General features: G+C 44.1%; 1 protein-coding gene across 2 annotated transcripts in view; it reads left to right on the top strand.

The window, feature by feature from the left end:
* The window catches only part of POU6F1 (POU class 6 homeobox 1), a 39,858-nt gene extending 22,028 nt beyond the window's left edge, over positions 1-17,830 (top strand). For both annotated transcript variants that reach the window (XM_066617838.1, XM_066617837.1), the window contains 8 exons: positions 2,039-2,160; positions 3,968-4,193; positions 5,963-6,192; positions 9,474-9,602; positions 12,265-12,486; positions 14,604-14,745; positions 15,123-15,297; positions 16,827-17,830. In XM_066617838.1, coding sequence (XP_066473935.1) covers positions 2,039-2,160; positions 3,968-4,193; positions 5,963-6,192; positions 9,474-9,602; positions 12,265-12,486; positions 14,604-14,745; positions 15,123-15,297; positions 16,827-17,172 — 1,592 coding nt within the window. In that variant the 3' untranslated portion in view covers positions 17,173-17,830. The remainder of the gene's footprint in view (positions 1-2,038; positions 2,161-3,967; positions 4,194-5,962; positions 6,193-9,473; positions 9,603-12,264; positions 12,487-14,603; positions 14,746-15,122; positions 15,298-16,826) is intronic.
* Positions 17,831-23,226: the final 5,396 nt, after the last annotated feature.

Here is a 23,226-nt window from a genome sequence, read left to right as displayed (position 1 = left end):
CTTTTCAGAACTTAATCAGGGAAACGAGCCTAGCTATGACAAACTTTGCAGAAGGAAGATTTTTCTTCCTTTCATTTTGGAACACAAAGCAGACAGCAAGATCCTAGACTTGTAGAGTCTAGATGAGTGCTACAGGAGGTGACAGTGAGAATGCTAATAAGAACTGGGCAACCAAAGACTTCCTGTTAGCATTCTCACTATCCCCTTCTGTAGCTTTCCTCTAGAAGCTGAGTCTAGGTTCTCACTGTCTTCCAAAGCAAAAGGAAAACAAATCTTCCTTTTGTAAAGTGTTTGCAAACAAAGAGAGGTGGGTCATGTGCATGATGGGGGGGATCTTAGAAGCACAAATAAGTGAAACTGTGGCTATGGGACCAATGGACTGGGTGGACACCTACACTTGCACTAAGAATTTGAGAAGACTTTTTAATGTATTATTTTGCTATACATGCTGTGAGGAACATGAGGTTGTCTGTGCATAGTGCTCCCTTTGTGTACCAAGTGCCCTTTTACTATGGTTCCCATTACTAACATTCCCCTTTGAGAGACCAGAGAGATATAGCCCTATGTTTTGCGTCTTCACATCTTAGCTGTAGTCCACTAAGCAGGGGCTTATATACTGGGATGGAGTGCTGTGATTGGTTACCAAATGTAGTCTGTAACCTGTGCTCTGTCATGGGGAGGTGGGCAAGGCTGCGGAGTGCAGGAGATTAGATTTCCTATCATTTTCCCCTTCCCCATTGTTCCCTATGGTCTACCTATTCCAGGTCTGGTATTGGCATAGCATTTTTCCGGCATTAGAGGCGTGTCCATCATCTGAAGGGGGGTTGGGATATGGTGTGCACTAACTCTACCTCATTTCACCCACATCCATCCTACATCCTTCCATCTCAGTCTCCTCCCTAATTTGTCTTTTCTGCTGGTGGAGTTCTGCCAACATTCAAGCTACATCCTAGCTATGCAAGGATATTTTTCCAGTATTGCGCCAGCATCTGTGGTACGCCCATCAACAGACAGACTTCTGCACTGGTGGGGTTATTGTTGCACTGGCATACATAGAGATACGCCAGTGTATTTCAAGTTTAGAATTACACTATAAGATAACCAATTAGCAATAGCAGATGTACTATTGGAAAAATGTTTAGATAAGAAACGTGTGGTGGATTTTACTTGCTGTATGATTGTAAGCTTTTATCTGGATGGGATTTATCTGCTCTAAGTCAGTAAAAACTTTCAGCATTGTACTATGTTTTCCCAGCACAGAATCTTTAATCAGTATACTTCCTAAATCTGTAGGGCAAAAGGGGAAACAGGATTTTATTAGACCTCCAGTTTTTTCCTACAAACTAGCATTGGACAAAGTAAACTTCCTTGTGACTTCTGTGATCATTTGTCCTGTGTGTAAAAACGCATCAATTTCTCAAATACCTTCAAGAAACTCCTAGAGAATTGCCATACAAATGTATAGAAAGTACACTTGATTGTCCAGCTGTTACAGCCAAGGACAAATAAACTCTGTGTGCTTCAGGATGGTATCACAGGGTTCTCTGCAGCCCAAATGGCAAACACAACAGTTTCAGTATAAAAATAAGCATGTGAATGTAACTTTGGGCCCAGTCCTATCCAACTTTCCAGCTCCAAAGCAACCACAATGCAGCCCCAAGGTAAGGGAACAAATGTTCCCATATTTTGAGAAGGCCTCTGTGACTGCCTCTACATCACAGGATGCAGTGCATGCCCCATTGGCACAGATGCACTGGAACTGGAAAATTGGATAGGATTAGACCCTTTATCTTCGTGGTCCTCCTTAGACAGGAAAAGCTGCTTCCAGAAAGGCACCTGGAATCAGAGAAATGGGTGTGTGGGGTACTTTGCTGGCCATCTTCCTACTCCAAGTTGCCACTCCAGTGGCTTTTCTTTTCCTTTTTACCATTCCTGGTAGTTCCATCTAGCTTCACTCTATGGAACTGACTTGACTTGCCAGACTATGGATAAAATGTGACTAGATAAACGTAATAGCTCTCCTTTCTTCCTCCTTAAGGTGAAGTGAAAACATTACCTGAAATAACTCATGCACCTGTCCCAGGAGTTGTCCCCTTCAGTCAAGTGACAAGTCAGCAAACACAGACTCTAACTCCTGTCACAGTACAAGCTGCACCACAGGTAACTACCCTACAGTTCTGTGTTGGGTGTGTGGGAGGTGGCACATCGGCCAGTGAACCAAGGAAATAGTGCATTCAATTTCTGCAGTGGGGCGAGAATCTCTGGCAGTGACCTAGAACAGCAAGCTGTGGGCACCATAACTTGCAGAGAAAGTTGCCAGAGGTCCCTTATTTTAAGGAATTCTTAAGGGTTCAGGGCAGACTTTTCAAATTTGTCTTGAATGGTGGCATTTGGACTGTACAGAGTGCTGTGAAGCATGGCTATTCTGAAATCAGGGTTACTGACTATGTTGTATGGAACTCTGATGTTCTGGAAGGAGTCTCCATTTGCTGAGGAGGACTATCCATCTGCCAAGGTTATGTAGAAATCTAATGCACTGCTCCAGAATTTGTTGGCAGGTGTCTGGTGTACGTATTTTTTTTTATCATGTGTGTAAAGCTGTGGGGCATATACAATTCAACAGTGCTAGAACAACAGTGACTTTTCTGAGTTCTGCTCTGTTCAGAGCCTTTGCTATTGCAAGAGCTTGCCATGAGACACTTTCTAAGAAGCAGTTTCCTCTTGTCCTGTAAAACATAAGTTCTAAACCACATATAGGTCTTGTTTATATGCTAAGTCATCCTTTGCCTGCCCAGCACTGTTGGTGTCTAGATGTTCCCAGCTGGAGCAAGTTTTGTGAATGCTGGTATGTCAACAGAAGGGCAGAGGCAACGGGTATGCAGTATGATGCTTCTCCAGCTGGATGAGAAAGGGTGTTCTTGCATTACCCAGTTCCTTTCTGAGAGGAGGAAGCTGCTCTCATTCCTTGTTTCCAACCTCTCTAGAACAGCAGTCTCCAAACTGGAGATTGCTGTACAATGGGAAAGGCACCCCCAGTGTGACCAGTGCTTACCATTCCACCAAGGCGCTGTCCTTTCGCTCTGCCAGTCACCCCCAAACTGTGCTCCAGCCTGTCATGTCTGCTCAGAAATCCGGGTGCAGTAGCTGCTGGGGCAGAACCCGGAAGCTGTGGGTCGGAGCTCGGTTTGGGGGCGATAGGCGGCGGGAAAGGATGGCTCCCCTGTGGAATGGTAAGCGCTGTTCACGCGGGGAAAGGTAATGCAGGGTTCCAGGTCCAGCCCAAGTCTAGAACAACGTGTGGCACAGTTTGCACTGCCAAAGAAAGGCAGGACATGTTTTACTTGCCAAATAAGCTTCTCAACCTGTTTTGTGATGGAGACCCTGATGAACCGATCTACTGGTGAGGCTCAAGCCTGCCACTTGAAATGGAGCAAATCTGCTTCAGCCTTCATGGGGAGAAAATCCACTTCTTTGCAGTGTCTGTTCAGATACTATGTGGAACAGTGAAGGGAAACCAGTTCCTCTTTATAAAGGAGGGGCTCTCTTTTCTTCAGCCATGCCAAATCAGTGATTCCACCCGGGGTTGGTGGAATGCGCTACGTTTCCCCAGGGCACATGCCAGAAATAACACCAGTGCTAACACACCCTTGGAGAACCTCACTGCTATTTGCTGTAAAACGTCATGCTCTGAAACAGAGGGTTTGGTAAAGTTGCAGCCAAGAGCAATTCTTCAGTCTCCCTTTCATGTCAATTTTGCAACCTGCCCCCACTGGGTGTTACAAAGCTGGATCTGCCCAGCTGCTGGCACAGGGGTGCAAAGCTCCAGGTGGCACAACTCAGACAGGCGCCTCCTGGCTGGGCTGGGCCTCCCGTGGACTCGCTAACGTGGCTGCTGCGCTGATGCTGTCTGCAGTGGCGTTGATTTTTTTTTTCCCTTTTCTTTTTTAAATCTTGTTTACTTTTGCAGGTCTTGACTCAGGAAAACTTAGCAACAGTTGTGACAGGAGTAATGGTTCCAGCAGGGACAGTTACTCAACCTCTTCTTATCCCCATCAGTATTGCAGGTCAAGTGGCAGGTCAGCAGGGGCTGGCTATGTGGACATTTCCTGCAGCAGCGGTTGCTGCCCTCCCAGGACTGACGGCTGCCTCTCCTACTGGGGGAATATTCAAATCACCTATAGCCAATTTGCAAGGTAATCATACCTTCTGTAGGATCCCTCCTTGTAAAAAGGTCTCTGTTGCTTGTGCCAACCAAAATCTTTTGTCTGGATTTAAAAAAAAAAAATAATGTATTTACAGCTGCGGTTTTCAAACTCCCCAGGAGTTGGGAAACCACAGTAAGTCCTTGCAGGAGAGGGGAGGGGAGGGAGGCAGCAGGGATGGGGGAAAGGCAGAGACACAATCCCCAGGATTGCTCCACTTCCAGTTTTACGGAGGTGGAGCATGATTGCTCCGCTTTCACTTTTAGAAGCCTGGGGAGCCCTGCAGACGCTCGTGCAGTGCTCCCCCGCACCCCAGGATGGCTGCTGTAGGGACTGGTGAGTGCATCTCAGCCCCTGCAGCCCCCTTAGCAGTGAGGCTGCCTTTCCCCCTGCCCCTTAAGGGCCTTCCCCAGGGCCTTCACGCTGGGCTGTTGCGACGCCCCAGTTTGAATACCACTGATTTACAGTATTGTAAATGTTTTCAAAGAAACAACCAGACAGAAATTCATCGAATGCCAGAAAGCACAGTACATGTATCGAAAACCAAAATTCAACACTGTCCTAAATTAAGACAGGTTTTTACAGAATTAGCAGCAATAGAAAAATCATACAGAAATTAGGTCACTAAAAAAATGCTTTGTGTGTTAGGAAACTGAAGAATTATTGTGGATATGAGAAATAAAGAGTTCGATCTTCTTAAAGATACGCAACATCAGCTAAAAACACTCGTGTCAGAAAGAGGTGGCAGTGGGAAAGAGTTGCCGGCCATGTTTTTGTGTTCATTAGCAGAAGATGTCGAGAATGCAACAAGTTTCCCTATGTAAGAATAACTGTTACTCCAATTCACAGTCTGGGGTACTTGGTGAATGGGCTCAACCATTTGCTTCAGTAGAGGGAACGGATTCACCAGCACAAAGAAATACACTTGCACATTTGCTTACTCCACAAAAATGAATGGAGGAGCTCTTGTAAGCAAGGGAGCTTCATGCATCCATCATACTGCCCCAAATGCACGCAAATTGAGTTGCAGCCCATTGGTTATAAGGTGATTCCCTTGGTTAATTTCACAGGTGCAGGCTCTGTGCTTGTCAGTTTCACTGGGCTGCTATTCAAGAGACTGCTATTCCTTTATTAATCTGTAAGAATTCCTTTTTTATTAGAAAAGAAATAAGAAAGAATGGAAATATAATAATGACAGATTTACCTTCTGCAGGATAACGTATCATTAGGGCCCAGTTCAGTCTGTAATGTGAATGAACCTCCAGCTGACTGTGGTCACCCTTGACAGCTGGTACAGAATACACGGAGAGCTCCCTTCCTCAGTACTGTTGCCTGCTCCCTTCCAGGAGCACATAACCTTTTCTAGCAGCAGCAGAAAGAAACAAGGAAGTCACAGTGAGCAACACAGATTTTCTGTGTTATGCAGAAGCTTTCACTTGCCTACAGCAACAGTGTTTGGTATAAGAAAAGATGCCACCTTGGGTATTCAGTATCTTTTACTATTTCAACCCAAATCCATCATCAGCTGTCTGGATATGAAGCAGCTGCTATTGTACATTAGCCTTAAGGTGTGCTTTCCTTCCTCTTGGATGCCTTTGTTGTACAGGTGTAAAGTTTTCTACTGTTTATATGTGCATCAGAATGAAAGAGTAATATGGCTGTTTTAATTTACAGGGAAGGAATGGTGTGTATATAGGGAACATAGCATTATGGGGATATTTACTATCTCTGTTTTTCTCTTTCTTCTACCTCTGCTGCAGTGCTGAATACAGCAATACAAGCCCCTCTGCAGCCAGCTCAGCCTGTCCAGGCTCAGCAAACAGTCCAGCCGCGGCCACCAGTCCAAACACAGACTGTGTTCCAGCCTCAAACCCAGCCAGCAATTTTACCGCAGCCTGCCGCTGCATCAACGCCACCTATTGCCAAGCCATTGGAAACTCAAACCCAGATAACGGTTCAACCAACAGGATTTGCTTTTAACCCTGGAATAGTAAGGAACTGGAAGGAGGAACTGCAAGCTAACTCAAGATTTTAAAGATGGGATGGAAGAGGAGGAGAAAAAGTTTTAATGAATTTATTTCCTTCTGATACCTCTCATGTGATGTGTAGTTTGGGCCTAGTTCTACATATCTTTTGAATGTTCCAAAGACGGAGTTGTCTAATATCTTTCTGTTATAATGTTGAGATGCAACTCTTGTGTTGTTAGTCATGTGCTTATGTTAGAGGATCTGCACAGGCAATTTAACACTTTCAGTTACCTAAACTTTCAGTAACTTTCAGTTAACTGCTTCCAGAGTGGAAGCTGTTGCAGCAAAAACAATACTCTTATAGTTAGTCTTAAAGACTAATAGATTTAGGCCCAGTCCTATCCAACTTTCCAGCACTGGTGCAGCCACAATGCACCCCAAGGTAAGGGAATAAATGTTTCCATACCTTGAGGACACCTCTGTGACCATGACCCCCCGCACCACAGGATGCAACACACTCCCCATTGACATGGCTGCCCCAGCAGTGGAAAGTTGGATAGGATTGGGTCCTTACAGCATAGCCCTATGCATGCCTACTCAAGAGCAAGCTCTACTGTGTTCAATGTGGCTTACTCCCAGGATAGCTTATATAGAATTGCATCTTTATTTGATGTAAGTTTTCACGGGTGAAAGCTACTTCATTTTATGCATGAAGTGTTACCCTCTGCTGGCAGATCGGTCTACCTATCAATGTAGCATTGCATTTGCACAGGCGTAGAGGAGAAAGTGGAAAATGGGTGCAGGGATGCAGTCTATGACAATTCTGTGTAAAGCTTAAATACCGTAGATACTCACCTATAGTATGTGAAATTTTTGCCGAGTAAGCAAGCTCCAGTTATCACATTGCCTTTTCTCCCAGTCAATCAGAGGGCAGAGCTTTTCAACTCTAAAAAGTTTCCTTTCTCACTAAGCTCAGGTAGGCACCTCATTATTGCTATAGTAACTTTCCTGGGAAATTATAGCCAAAGTTAACCTTTTATTCTCCTTCGTTCCCTTTTGCTGCTGCAACCTGGTTCCTTTTTGCAAATGCAGGCATTTGGCAGAGGTCTGTTTTTTTCAACACCAAGATGGGATCCCCCTTTCCAGTTGAAATAAAATCCAAGGCTACAATTCAGTGCACCATTATTTAAGAACAACCCCCATGGAAAGCAGTGGGTTTACTTCTAAGTAAAAAGGATTGCAAATATATGCAGCTGCCTCTCTCTACTGTGAATTGAATTGCACACTCTCAGTTATGTGTTATGGGTTGTATGTTGTATGTAGAGCTTCTGGCTTAACACACCAGACACCTTAAAGGTGGATTTGATTCCTGGATCTCCTGCAGTGGTTCCCAACCTTTTTCACTTGCATATCCCTTGGCAGCCCATTTCCATAAAGTGTACCCTTCATATTAGCAAAATGTTTGTAATTAATAAGACAAGCCCTCATCTCCTCTCTATGAAAATCCAGACTTCATGTATTCATCACATATTTTCTCTTTTCATCTGTTTGGAGAACAGAAAACTCTGCCTTTGCACTGTTTTGCACCAGAAGTGACCTGAGAAATTCTGGCTGATTGATCACTTTCCATATTATGTTTCAGCTTTTTTACTGTGCTGGTTTTCAGTCACTGGTTCATAGATGAATTGATGACCTAAAACTAGCTATTGATGGGACTTTCACAGCCAGCTAGCTTCCTGCCTTGCTAGTCCTTGCAAGGCTTCCTGGCTTGCAAGGCATTCTGGAGCACAACCTGCCTTTTTCTGCCATTATTCCATTCCTTTTCAAGTACCCCTAAAGGTCGGGAACCACTGTTTTACTGGTATGTTGTTTACAGTGTACTTACTCTGATAGTGTTTACAAAAAGGTGGTGAAGACCAGAATTTAAAAAGAATAAAAATATATCTTATGATCTTTTACTATGTTTTTAATAAATTAGAGACTGCAGTTCTTAGGTAACAATTAATGGTAGGTTATTTTTCAGGATCTGGCCTTGGGAAAAAGCAGACAAAACTATAGTCAGACACCCCCCTAAGTTTAACCCCTGACTTATCCGAGGGTCATAGAAAATTCCATGATTATTGGCTCAAAACCTGCCCTCGACTTATCTGTGGGATTGACTTATAGGCGAGTATCTATGGTATATATTCAAGATGAGCACAGTTACCACTCACAGTAGGTAATAGCACCACCAACATGCTAATTAACTAATTTCTGCCCGGCCCATAGGTGTGCACATTTGATCCCTGTTGCGTATATGCAGTGTTTGGCAGAAATGGTTTAAACCCTGTAGCAGTACAATAAACTACTTACAATAAACAAACACTTGGCACTGTTTGTAGCATCTCTGATGCTAATGCATCTCCTGTTGCTATCCACATTTGCTAATCATTTCAAATGGAGCAACTTGAATGAAAGATCTCCTTCCTTTAACACCCTGAAAACTTTCCTTTCCTAGGGCAGCAGTCTCCAAACCGTGGCCTGCTGTGGAATATCCATCTGGGAATATTTGTCTGGGTGTGGCAGCACCAATGGCCTTCCATTCCACTCTGCAGCCTCCTTTCTTCATACCCGCTCTTCACACAGCCTTGCACTGCTTCTGCTGCCTGTTGCCCCAGAAGGTTCTGCACCCGAATTGCCTGGGGAAGCGGCTGCCCAGAACAAGGCTGTGTGAAGAGGGAGTGTGAAGGAGGGAGGTTGCAGCGTGGAACAGAAATCCTTTGCCAGTGCTGCGTTGCACCCGGATAAATATTCCTGGTGCGCCTGATTTGTTTTGAAGGCCCCTGCTTTTATAGAACAAAACATATTCGACCTTATAGTAACAGGTAGCAGGCTAGCTACGCTTTAAGGCTACTTTGCGCTGTTGAGTGGCATTAGTAGTCATAACAACTAGATAGGACTTTGTAGAGCAAAGATGGCCAACTTCTGTATTCTCAGTTGGTTCTCCAGCTAGTAATCCAGGGCTGCAGGTTTATGTTCTCATTCTCACACCAACAGATCTTCCTGTGACTACTCAGATGCCATAAGCATCAGAGCTCCATGTTTGTGAAGCGCATAGCAAGGAACTGCCATATATGAACTGTAGAGTATCTCTATATCTATCTTGATAACCCTTACAGCAACCTATTAAGGTATTATTATTATCCCTGTATTGAAGAAGTGGATAATGGGGCAGAGGTAGAGAAGTAGGGTCTGCTGTGTATGCAAATTGTGAGCAGAACAATATTTAATCCTTGGTTTCTGGGTTTCCCCCCGCCCCTTACAGATAAGTGCAGCTTCTCTTGGGGCTCCAACTCAGCTTCTTAGCTCTCTGGCTGCCACACCAGTGATTGCAAACACCATTTCCAGTGTGCAAGGAATAACTGGACAGATCCTGACAAATGCTCAGGGACAGGTAAGTGCCACAAGACTCCAAATATGAACTAAAACAATAGGTCTACCCTCCCGCTATTAAAGAGATCAAGGGCCCAGTTCTATCCAACTTTCCAGTGCTGATGCATCTGTGCCAATGGGGTGTGCCCTGCATCCTGTGGTGGGGGGGGGGCAGTCACAGAGGCCTCCTCAAGGTAAGGTAACATTTGCTTCTTTAGTCCAGGTCTGTATTGTGGCTGCATCAGCACTGGAATGTTGGATAGGGTTGTGCCCTAAGTTTTAAGCCTACTAGTTTTAAAGCCTAAGGTTTAAAACCTACATTTTTAAAGGAAAACAATCTTATGGAGTACATTATTTACACTGGAATGAGTCCCAGTAGTGAGCTATGGTCTGAAGGTACATATTGCAGTTGTCTTCCTCAAGCTAAGCAGGCTTTGCTTTAATTGCCTGAGCGGGAGACTTCCTAGAAGTGCTGCTTTGAGTTCTTGGAAGGAAAGGTTATATATGAATGTATTAAACAAAAGCCCTTAAAAATGTAACAATCCATAGCAAGAAAGCTTGTCAAATCTATACTGAGTATGGATACCTTGTTAAATAATAATAATAAATTCAGAGAGCCACACTCAGATTGGATATCCTGGTTTGTTAACTACCTGTGGTTTGTACGTACAAATGTTTTCTGGGTTTGGATATACAGGTTTGCTCTTGACATCTGCAGGGGTTCCATTCCTGGAACCACCATGGATGCTAAAACCCATGGATAACTGAATCCCTGGATTGGTGCCCTCACCTGACCTCCAGATGCGACTGCAAATACCTTCTGGTACTGTCTGGAGGTTTTGGAAAGGCACTTTGAGTTTTTATGAAAACTGGAATTGCCTTCCCTACATCTCCAGGAGGTTTTCTGAGGCCCAGAGAGGGCTCAGCCCCTGGTCCTCAGAAAACCTCCCGGATGCAGCTGGAAAGCACCAGGTTGAATCCGGGAGGTCCTCTGTGGGTCCTCCAGCCAAGAGGAACCTGCAAATGGGTTCCCCACTGTAATGGGGAAACTGTTGTCTGCTATGTCTAAACTTTTGACCAGTTTCTCACTAAGCACCTTGTAGTCATTTAGGAGAACCAAATAGACTGACAACCCAATCCTAACCAACTTTCCGGTGCTGATGCAGTTATGTCAATGGAGCATGTTCTGCATCTTGTGGTGGTGGGGTTGGCAGTCAAGGAGGCCTTCTCAAGGTAAGAGAACGTTTGTTCCCTTACCTTGGGTCTGCATTGTGGCTGCATTGGTGCTGGAAAGTTGGTTAGGACTGGGCTGACTGTTTCCTTCCTTGTAACTTAGCAATGTTCAAAGAAATGTTGAAAGATATGCTGGCTTCTATAGAAACGAAAAGGCATATTACTGTTTTCTAGAGACATCTTAATGAAACATTCCTTTTGTGTACTTTTTCTATATCCTACACCAGTTTTCTGAACTGGTATAGCATACTGGCTGAACGACTGAGCTGCAAATGAGGACTTCCTCAGTTTGAATTCTGCCTCTGCCATGAATTCTGTAGGAGTCCTTAGGCAAGCTGTTCCCTCTCAGCCCCTCCCCCAGCTGCAATATGAGGATAATAACACAGAACTCACAGGATTGTTGTAAGGGCAACATCACAATAATAGAGTCGTTCCCAAATTTTTTCGCACCTGAACCCACTTTTTAAAATGACACTCCATCAGGACTCGCCTAGGTTTACAAAACTTTTTAAAAAGGTCGAGAAAGAATTTGTTTTTTACAATAATAATTCTCCAAAAGATTCTCAAACGTTTATCTCCCTATATTTACATATTCTTGCAAACTGCAGGATCTGAGCTCTACGGCAATTTGCAGTATATGCTGTGGGACCCACCAAATATCAGGTCACAACTCATGACCCACCAGTGGTTCCCAACCCACAGTTTGGGAACCACTGCAAAAATCCATGTGATGCACTTTGCACACTCAGAAAGTACTATACATTTTCTTCAATGAGATTTCAAAGGGTCAGCATATCAGAAGGTCTTTTGCATGTTGATTAAAGACAAGAGTGCATCCATGCTGCTTTCAAAAACAGAATTCTGCATCTTCCAAGAAAAGCTGGCCTGTTTACATTATGCAAATTGGTAAATTTTGTTTTTATTGGCTTATTTTACATAATTCTGTTCCACTCATCACTGGCCCCTTTCAAGGCGACCTTTGGTATCTATAAGAATGAGAACCTTGCTTTAGACAGCAAAGGTTGTTAGGATGCTGAATTTTGCAGACAGTACCAATATTTGTGCTTGCTTGGGGCAGATATGGAACTGCAGAAACACAGACAGCTCATCTCATATTCCATTCTTATTCATTTGGCCACCATCTTGTAAATAGGCACCATTATTAAACCTCTTTCAGCAATAGGAAAATGTGTTGCTGTGAACCCATACTAGCTTGTAACCGTTCAGTAGGTGTGTGTGTGGGAAGGGTGGATAATCTTTTTCCTTTGAATGGGTGAAATTGCAGTTCAAAGTTTTGTCATGTACTGCTTCCTTTTCCCAGCTTTACTCCTATCATCCCCCTTTAGTCTTGCCCTCCCCAACCTTGCTCCTGATTGACATGGAGAAGGGGGAAGATTTAAGAAAATATTATTGTGTTATGCGCATGCATGTTCTCTTATCCTCTCTTCCAGGTGATTGGGACTCTTCCATGGGTGGTAAACCCTGCCGGAATTGCTACAGCAAACCCTGCCCCTGCCACGTTGCCAGCACAGAATCTACATGTGCAGGCAGTGACCCCGCAGCTCCTTTTGAATGCCCAAGGCCAGGTCATTGCCACCTTGGCCAGCAGTACCATCCAAGCAGCAACAGCTGTCCGGAAACCCAACACTCCTGAGTCTCCAGCAAAGAGTGAGGTGAGCTGTGACTGTCAAGGGCTGATGAATCTTAAGGAAATAAGTGGACTTCACAGTCAAAGTGCCTTGTGGGGCAGCCATACACAGGAGAAAGATTGGTGCATTTTCTCTATCTCAGCTTGCCTTTTTTTTTTACAGTCTCTTCAAAATGATGCATCGAGAGAGAAAGATTGGACTCAGGTGTTACTTAAGATGCAAGGCTTCTGTGCAATTAAAAAAACAACAAACATGGACCATTTCCAGCCTGCAGTCTGTTAATAGGGCTGAAGGATTGGTAGGATGCAGTTGAGTGAATTTAAAGAGGGGTGGAAGTTTGTGGGTGGCCAGAGAGAGGAGGAGGCGGCAGGAGTGGCATCCAGAGAATGTGCATGTAGCTCAGCTTTGCAGGCAAAAAGTCCCAGGTTTGATCCCTGGCATCTTAGGTAGGGGTGGTAAAGACTCCTGCCTGAAACTCTAGAGAGTTACTGCCAGCCGGTCTCTACAAGCTAGACTATCTGACTCAGTCTAAGGCAGCCCTCCATTTGGACAAGACTGTAGCCATGTTCAGGGTGATGTGTGCTGAGAAGGGGACTGGAATGAAAATGAAAATTTTGCAGCAAAGGGCTAGTAATCCTTCATCCTGAACAGATTAAGCCATTTCTGCCCAATGTTGCATATATGCAGAAGGGATCAAATGTATACACCTGTTGGCTGGGCAGAAATGGATTAAGCAAACTGGTTAAGCAAACTGTCTGCTTCTTTAGCCTATTTTGTTCTGTTTACCCAATCATAGAGGGGCAAAAGGCTAGGCAAGGCATTGAAGTTTCACCTACTGACCAGTGGAAATCCTGTTCGGCTCTCCTCCCGACTCCTGGGGAGGAGTTGCTTGCTGAGGAGCTAGGAGTTTACTTTTCAAGCTGCCATGGGTTGTCTTTGGTCAGGAAATACAGGTTATAAATCCTTTCACTCAATAAATACAATAAGGAAATTGGGTTGTTGAATGTGTGCCATGACCCTGTTTTGTGTTTGAGGTGATATCAATATTCTGTGTTGACTGATGCAAGAACACATATAAGCCAGGTGCTGCAGACATCAAATGATGAGTGTGCATGTGTGAACCAGGCCCAAGTAACTTTGTCCTGAATGGGGCCACTTTAGAAGCACCCTCACTATTTGTTCAATCTAAATGTGCCTTTCCTCCTAGACTTAAGCACCAAAAAAAACAAAGTTATGCTAGTTTGCACCTGAAGCTGGCTGTGAATGCCACTGATTGGCTAGTGCCTGAGGTATTACCACCACCACCCCAGTCTTTAGAGCTGTTTTTCATATTTAATAGAACTTTTTCTTTTTCAAGTTAGAATGTGACAGATGAGTTAAAAGATGAACATATGTTCAGGAGTTTTAAAACATAAAAAGAGCAGGTAGCCCTCCTGAACTATTTATTATATTTTTATCCTAACTTTCCTCCAAGAGGTTCGGGGCAGTGTGCATGGTCATTGCCATCATCCCCATTTTATTTTTGCACCAACCTTGTGAGGTAGACATGAAATAAAGTCCAGTCAAAGTTTATATGATCCTGCAAGATTCTAGTACTTCCGCAACATTTAGCTCAGGGAGGATGGTCTGTGCCTGTCTGGTATCAAGAACTATTCTACAGCAGCTCTTTTGATTGCTTTCATACAGTGGTTTCATGACTTTAGACAGAGAATCATGTCCCTGGGCAACAGAGCAATTAGAAATAAGTGTGCCTTTAACAGACTAAATGCAAGGCAATGGCAAGAAAGCCCAAACCAGATCAGAGACAAGTTATTGGTAATGTAGGATACCATTAGACAGACAGACAGATACAGTTAGACAGACCAGTGTCTCAGATGTTTCCCTTTAGCATATGCATTCAGCAGTTTGGGATTCAATAGAGCAAGAGCAGTGGGGAAGTTTACTCTCTAATTTAAAAGTAAACAGACAAAATTAATGGATGGCTTCCAAAATGGTACTTCATTGAATTATGAGCAGATCTCTCGATTACCCCCAGATGTATTCCTTCCATCATTCCAATACTCACAAATCCGAAGTTAGTTTCAGAATGTGTCCCTGACAGGCCATTAAAAAAAACCTCTCTCTTTTTATGGCATTGTCAGGTCCAGCCAATTCAACCTGCTCCAACTCTTTCGCAGCCAACTGTGGTCATCGCAAGCCCCCCTCCCCCTGCAACCAAACTAGCATCTGCTCCTGTCCCCATCACCTGCTCGGAGACCCCAACGGTCAGCCAGTTGGTTTCTAGTAAGCATTTCTGCAGTCATTTTCATTTTTATGGCAGGTAGAGGGGTGGCTGCCTTGGGTGGCTGGGAATCAGGAGTGGCTCATGTTTCTGTCCTCTGGCCAGTTGTGGTGGCATGCAAGCTGTAGATCCTGTAGAAACCAGTGAAGTGTGCCTGGTGTGTGAGGATGATGATGATGTTATTCTTGAGTGCTCACACAGGCTGTTGCAAGCATTTGCGGAAGTGAAGTAGCACAATGCCACTATACTACTGCTGCTTAACGGCCAGAATTTCTATCATGGCTGCAGATGGCTAGGATTTCCATGTGGTTTAATCAGAAATTGGGATAAGAAATTCATTGTCTAACAGGCTCACCATTTCTGTCCTCTTCTGCATTAGAGCCTCAGCCTCCGAACAGTGGAAGTGATGAAGATGGAATAAATCTGGAGGAGATTAGAGAGTTTGCCAAGAACTTTAAGATTCGACGCCTGTCTCTAGGCCTAACGCAGACACAGGTGGGACAGGCCTTGACTGCTACCGAAGGACCTGCGTACAGCCAGTCTGCAATATGCAGGTAAGCCAGACTCAGTTAGTGTATGATCATGCACAGACATGGAATCTAGTACAGGTAGATTATCCCTTATCCAGACTCCCGAAATCCAGACTATTCTGAAATCCGGATATTTTTGTCTAAGATTTGTTTTCTGTAGTGTGAACACTAGAAGGTCTAGTGTGAACACTAGAAGGTATTGTGCTCATTCCCACGTACAATGTAGATACAGCTATAAGTTCTACTCTCTGCTCTGGGTTTGTACCTGTATAGACATTGTTGAAAAATGCCAGAGGCCAGCAGACACCTTTATGGGTAACAGTGAAAAGAGCAAGGGGAAGAAGCATTTCCCATTATATTTATGCAATTATTCCAAAATCCAGACACCTTCCTGTCCCAAGCAGTCCAGATAAGAAATACTCAACCTGATTTGGCATTTTACGTTAATTCTGTGCCTATCTTTCCATAATTTCTTTTAAGCACAAATTACACCACAATCGCTCTCCAGATTTTTTCAGTGAAATACAGGCTGAGCGATTGCAGTAACATGAAATTGAACCCAGCAGTGAGTGATGCTGGGAGAAGAAAGTAAGAAATCTTTTCCCCACTGGCCATTGTTGCAATCAAACTCCCCCTTCCCCAACTTTATTCCAAGAGCAAAGTACAGAGACTTGTGAGAATCCCTACATTTTTTTTTTCTGCCAGCAGGAAAGCAGATGGTGGTGTGATTTTTATAGCAAAAATTGTCCATAAGGAAAGTGTTGATCAGTCCCTTCCCTAGATCACCACTGCAATAAATGTTGCCATCTCTCAAATGTGCAAAAAACCCTCCCCCCAAAACAAAAAAACAACTCATCTCAGGAGGTGGTGATTGGATTAAAAATATTTCTGTACCCCTTTTCAACAAAATAAAGATCACAAAGCTGTCTGCAGAGCAGAATAAATGAAAAGATGCCTCTCTGTCCTGAAAGTCTCCCACTTTAAAAAACAAAATCAAACACATGCACAAATTGATCATAGATCTCCCAGCAATTTGAACCTGAAATAGCCCATTAAAATAAAACAGAATCTGATGGTAATTTTTATTCCATTTAATTCAGTTTACTGTTTGCCCCAAATACCATTACAGTCACTTTTTCAATACAATATAGAACACACACAATTTGAGCCATGCTCTGGACTAAAGGTTGGTACCACTGAGGTCTCTCCTTGTTAGCTGGGGAAGTGGGAGATATGTGGTGGCATTCTTTTATCTAGGCAACTGGTTCCCAACCTGTGGTCTGTGGACCACAGGTGGTCCATGAGACCCTGAGAAGTGGTCCGCAAGGGAAAGAAAAGATAGCCTTTGATCATTTCAAGCATCTTATCAAACAAGCACTTCCCCACAGACCACCGGAGAGGGCAGAGAATGGACCTCCCACAGCTGGCACTGCATGTGGTCCACAACCAGTCCCCTTTTTGCCTCAGTGGCCCACAAGCTCCTAAAGATTGGGAGCCACTGGTCTGGGCGGAGCCTACCCATTCATGCTCCTCAATAATCCTTGCATTTGCAGGTTTGAAAAGCTGGACATTACCCCCAAGAGCGCCCAGAAGCTGAAGCCCGTATTGGAGAAGTGGTTGAGTGAGGCTGAGCTGCGGAACCAGGAAGGTCAGCAGAACCTAATGGAGTTTGTTGGTGGCGAGCCCTCCAAGAAGCGCAAACGCCGCACGTCTTTCACACCACAGGCCATTGAGGCCCTTAACGCCTACTTTGAGAAGAATGCCCTGCCCACAGGCCAGGAGATCACAGAGATCGCAAAAGAGCTCAATTATGACCGTGAGGTGGTCCGAGTTTGGTTCTGCAACCGGCGACAGACACTCAAAAACACCAGCAAACTCAATGTCTTTCAGATCCCTTGAAAGGTGGGATCCAGAGCCCTGCATACCCTACGTTGCTGCTGTGAGCACTTTGTGGCTAATTTTCCCTTGCACCCTGCCACCCCTTTTGCAGTGATGACCAGGGTGAAGGGAGTGAGATAAGATTTCCTTCTGTCTTGACGTGTCCCAGCCCCTTCTTCCTCACATGACCCAGTCGTGTACATGTCCAGCCGTGTCCTTCCTCCTGAGTGTTGTACTGGAGCTGTGAAGGGTTTAGGAGTACATATGCATTTTGCTTCTTTCTGTGTCAGACAAAACACTGTCAGCTTTTTTGTTTTTTAAAGGACTTCCTGTGTGTTTTTGAAAAGATAGCATTAGGCCCACCAAAATAATATCCACCAAAATTCCTGTTTCATTTCAAGGCAAAATTTGTGAAACCCTGTTCTGTTTCAGCCTCTTTTCAAAGACACTTATCTTTTCATATGTGGTAACAGATCCAGTTAACAGCATCTAGGCTGCAATCCTATGCGCACTTTCCTGGGAGTAAGCCCCATTGAACACAGTAGGACTTACTTCTGAGTAGACATGTATAGGATTGTGCTGTAATCAAAGTAGTGGCATAATTTATATCTCCTTTTTTCTTGTGAATATTATTATTATTATTATTATACAGAGCACTATTAAACTAAAATACTTTTTATCTGCTGAAAAAAGTATTATTTTTAATCTGTTAGGTTTGCTACAGTCTTGTATTTGATTTCTTGTGATTAACTATTATGAGTTAATGATTACAGACCGTGATTTGCTGGATTAACCCCTTCTCACCAGAGACATTGCTAGGATCTCTCCTTTGTCCTTGTTTCTCTCTGGGAACTTCATATCAAGTGTGGCAGTGATGGTGGTGGTGGTAACACCAAGCAATGCCAAATGTAGGGGACCTCTGGAAGCAACCAGAAGAATCTAAGGAGAAAGGACAGTTGCAATGTGGGGTTTCTACATGAAGTTATGTCTAAGTCTAAGTGGATTTGGGGACTATGAAATGTGCTGGAGGAAGGCCAGGACTACAATCACAAAAGCAGTGAAGAGACAAATGCTTTCTTGGTGGGCAAAATGCATAGCAAAATGTGGTGACGAGGACCATCTACTAGACAGGAATTATATTAGCTGAAGGGGCTAAAAGGGATAAGTGTGAAGCCCTAAATTGCGGGGAGGGGGTCAGAATTTGGAAACTGTGTCAAACGTCTCATATTGAAACCCTAACAATTATTTCTAGTCCTCACTCATGCCAGGATTTTTGCCCACCTGTGCACGTCTTCTGATTTTGAAAGTGGAAGGGTGCATTTGGTCTACATAATGGAGGAATAGCAAAAGCATATGCAGGAGCATTGGGTGGCTACCCTGGGCGCGGTGCTTATGTGAACTGAGGCAGACATAGGAGATCATGCATTCTTGCCGAAATGGAATCTAAGAGTGAATCGGTGTATGTGTGATTTAGGGCATTAACTTTTAATCAATCGATTAATTCAGTGAATCTGTTGAAAACCTTTAGATCAACTTAAAAAGTGCCATCGTTTAACCAACCAGCCTGTTTTATTTTTTAGAAACATGTTAAATAATGTCCCTGCCAAGATGATGCCTGCTGAGAAACCTAAGTGCATCGTCTGAAAACAAAATGTAGTGTATGTTCATATGCAGAATTATGCAAATTTAATCAATTATTAGAAATCATACCAAGGTCTCTTAAATGAAGTGACATCTCTTACACATATTGTCATTTTTTTTAAAGAAATAAAGGGTGCAGTCCTAACCAACTTTCCAGCACTGGCATAGCCTTGCTAGTGGGGCATGTGCTGCAATCTGCAGTTGGGGGGCACTCATGGAGGCCTCCTCAAGGTAGTGCAATGTTTGTTTCCTTACCTCAGGGTTGCATTGCCCGTATGTCAGTGCTGGAAACTTGGTTAGGATTGTGGCCATAGAGTCCAACCTGCCTTCTCCTGCAGTCCCCATTTGACATCCCCATAAGGCATTTAGCTAGGCATGCAGAGACCTGGAGTACAGGATGCCTGCTCGATCATTCCGAGGAAGGTGTTGAAGTCTCCCATTCAAAATAATATGCCAGGTGTGTAGCAGAGGATGCATTGTGCCCAAACCTTTTGTTTCTGCTACAGCTGCAATGGGAGGCGGGGAGGCCAGGCGACACCTCCAACAAATCATTCCAATTTGAATTGCTTGTTAAAATTCACATTTGTACTCTGTATTTTTATTAACATTTCCAATAGATGATATTGAATTTGGGAATATTAGGGGGAGAAAAGTGTCAAAACAATTGCGTCTGGCAAGCTCATACATATAATTACTGCCTTGAAATTATCTAAACTTAAGATTTCAGTCATTTAACACTATTAGTCAAATTGAATTTCAAAAGCAAAATTTGAAATTGTTCAGTGTTCACGTTTGAGTTGAGCATGTGGCTCAACTCCAGGTTCTGTTGACCAAGCTGCAGAACCCCATTAACTCAAAGCAGCCTTGTACATTTCGTTTTGAGGTATGAATTGTTACTAGCTGCAAGGCAACAAAAAGCCAGTAGGATCAATGTTGACCGAAATGTTGAGGACCTTTTAGTTTGCTAGGAAGGGAGATGAGGGCATTTGCTTAATTTGTGAGATGAGCATCCATCATCTCCAGTACAATTTATGCTCCATGTGTGCGTATGACATGACTGAAAGTGAAAGTTGCTTTTCTGTTTTATGGATACCAAAATTTATATTTATACACATATATCCTCTAACTCAGCCATTTTCAACCACTGTGCCGCAGATGGTTTGCAGGTGTGCCATGGGAGTTTGGGGGAGGATCATTTGTTAATAGGGCCTCTGGGGGATGCAAGCCCCTGATGTCAGTGCAGTGTGCCTTGTCAATTGTCAAAAAACTGATAGTGTGCCTTGACTATTTTAGTGCCTTTTCAGATGAAAAAGGTGAAAATCGCTGCTCTAACTACACATATATTAATGCTGCCTTTTCAGCCATCTTTCCAAGCCTTTTAGCAGGCAGCACTGCTTGGTAGGAGTACAGCTCTTAAATTTTAAAATGCTAGCCCTACTACTCATTGTTAAACTGTTCAACCCTTCCACATCAGATTCTTTTTTCCCAGTCATGCTGCTGAAGGAGATGATTTGGGGACCAGCTTGGACCAGGCATCACTTACAGCTGGTTGTCTTCTGTCAGTAGACGATGTTCTAGGTTGGATGACAGTCTTTAGTAGTGCTAAGCTCAAATGTTTAGTTGGTTTTCTTCACCTTGAAGATGAAAGGCCCACCTCATGCTCTGCTTGTAAGCCTCCTTTTGTTATTAGAAAGAAGAATGCTGAAGAAAATGACCTTTGGGGTGATCCCACAAGGCAGTTCCTCACTTCTGTGTTTTGCTTTGCTTTTTCACCATTTCACCATAAAAGTCACCATTTATGTATTAAATCTGGCATTCCGGATGGGGGTGGGGTTGCCTATGTATGACACTGAAACGGTACAGTGTGTATATTCATACATTTACCTGCGTGTATGCCCCATTGAACACAGTGGGAGTTACTTTCAAGTAAGCATACATAGGATTTTAGTATTGATTGATATGCTATATTGAGAAAGGGGTCAAGAACACATCTGCTTCTGCAGAAAAGATATACAAAGCAAAAACTACTGAACCTCAATTGCCTCAGCCTCATAACCAAAGAAGGGCTTAGGGACATGAGTGTTGTATTTTTAATGTGAATGCTGATAGCTGCTGCTGAATCTCTCAATATTTGATTTGACCTTCATAATACATGGTATTTATCTTTCCACCATCGTCATCCACTGGGGAACATGGAGCTAAGGCAAACATATTCAGCAGGTGGCAGCATCGTGCAAACAAAATGTACCTGCAAGAGCTCAAGGCTGTGAAAGGAGATGCCCAACTTATATTCACATTTGGAAGCATATTCTGGAAGAGTAACCACACACAAAAAGAAACATCTTCTATTTTCACTTTGATCACGTGAGTTCACTTTGCAACATAGCTCAGCCCATAATGCATATACAACGAAGCACAGCTCAGACCATAACCCTGTGATCATTCTCTCGTGGCCTAATAAACTTGCAAAACTATTGAGAAAACAAAGTGGGTTAAACCCAGGGCTGGCCATTCCATGAAGCAACCTGAAATGGTCACATGGAGCAGCACAGGTGGAGGGGCAGCCAGTGGGTGAACCCCAGGCCCGTTCTGTCGGCCTCCAGCCTACCACTCCACTGGGTGCTTTGATCCTCTTCTGACTTGCCAAGAGCCAGTTGGAGGAGAATCGCAGCAGCAGCAGCGTAGTTCTGGAGGGAGTGATGGAGAGAAAACGGGAGAACAAAACACTGCTGCAACTCCATATTGCTTCTCCCTGCCCGTCCAGTGCTTATGAAGCATAAAGTGGATAGGGAGAGGTGATTGGGAGAACGCCCCCTCCCCTTCTCTCTCCCCTTCACTTGCCAGGAGTGCAGAGCACAGGCATGATATTCCGCACCACTTCTCTTTTTAATGAACAAGAGCAATGCATGATGGGTTCTCAGCATGTGTGGCTTCTGTTCATTATAAACAAGCAATGTGGAAGAGGGAGGCTGCACATGTCCCAAAGTGGAAAGGACTTCCATTTTTGTAAAAGCAGCTGGGGGAGTGCATTTTGATGGGGGACATGTCCCAGAGTGGAAAGGACTTCAATTCTTCCATTCTATGCCAATTTCCAAACTTAAACTGTGCCCTGCCCAAAGATTACGTGGAAGTGCTGGCATGGTATGTAACTTTTGAGCAGTATTAAATTGTTTTCCTTCATTCTTTTTTTTTTTTTTTAAGCTAAAAGGAATTTATTTTTCAAATAGCCCTTGTATTAGCCATGGATAGGGCTGGCCCAAGACTCCCTGACGCTTGAGACAGCATGCCAAATGCTGCCCCCCTTACAATAATGTGCCGGCCTTAGCATCCCTATGCATTTTCTCTTCCTCTTTGTCCCCCAATTCCTTTTCCAATCCAGGAAGTAGAAGGTGGAGGAAACGTAGAGGCAAGAAGGAGGACAGAAATGGGCACCCCCCAACAATCTGCTACCTGAAGCAATAGCTTCAATTGACCTCATGGAAGGGCCAGCCCTGGGCATGAGGATAAAACTTACAGGAACAGCTAATAAGTGTGAGACCGCCTGGGAATACTGGGTGCTGTAGGCTTATACCATTGTCTTTTGAGACTGAAGGTTGCCAACCAATAAGTGGTATTAGCAGACCTTCAAGTATGATTCGGATCAGGGTCTCAGCATTCAGGGGAGGTCTTTAAGAACTAGTGAATAGTAATGTTCACGTATTTAGACTGCTTTGCAACAACCAAAGTTGTCAATGTGGTTTACGCACTACAGCATATGAGAAGAGGGTGCCCTACCCTGAAAGGGCTCCCCAAAAGGAGATGCCAGCAGATAGCATTAGGGAGGGCTGCCATGCTGAATACAGTATTACTGCAAATATTTATATGCTGCTTCTCAACAAAAAAGTTGACAATCCCTTTCCCAAAAGGACTCACAATCTAAACTGAAGCAGGAGAAACACCCATAAACAGCCACTAGAAAGGAGTCTGCACTGGACTGACAGACCAATCCTGAAGCTGCCAGCTCCACCGGATGCAGCGGTGCCAAAATGGCTATCGCTGCAACCAACTGCATTATTGAGGCTGCTGGAAGTATCCTTGGGGGAAGCTCCAAGCCCCACAATGAGACTTCTCAATTTTGAGCCAGCTACTTTGCTGGTGCAGACTTGAGGAACCCCGTGTCAGGCTTTGCAGACATGGAGATAAGGATACAGTGGAGCAGGGCTCTGCCAGTCACACACCCGTCTCATCCCTGTTCCTCGCCCCACCCCTGCCCTGTTACGCCCACTGCCTGCCCAAAAACTGCTTACTGCCAGCTGGTGCTGCTGGAGCACTGGCCAGCCCTCCACGAGGTGCTGAGGCTCATCACTGGTGGCCCCTCCTCCCCAGGTGCCATGGGCGTGCCTTATGGCACATTTATGATCCCCAGTGCCGGCACTGGTGCTGGAGGGAGTTCAG

The sequence above is a fragment of the Tiliqua scincoides genome, chromosome 2 (genome assembly GCF_035046505.1).
Source record: "Tiliqua scincoides isolate rTilSci1 chromosome 2, rTilSci1.hap2, whole genome shotgun sequence".
Taxonomy (NCBI): Eukaryota; Metazoa; Chordata; class Lepidosauria; order Squamata; family Scincidae; genus Tiliqua; species Tiliqua scincoides.
This window is presented reverse-complemented; position numbering and strand designations above follow the sequence as displayed.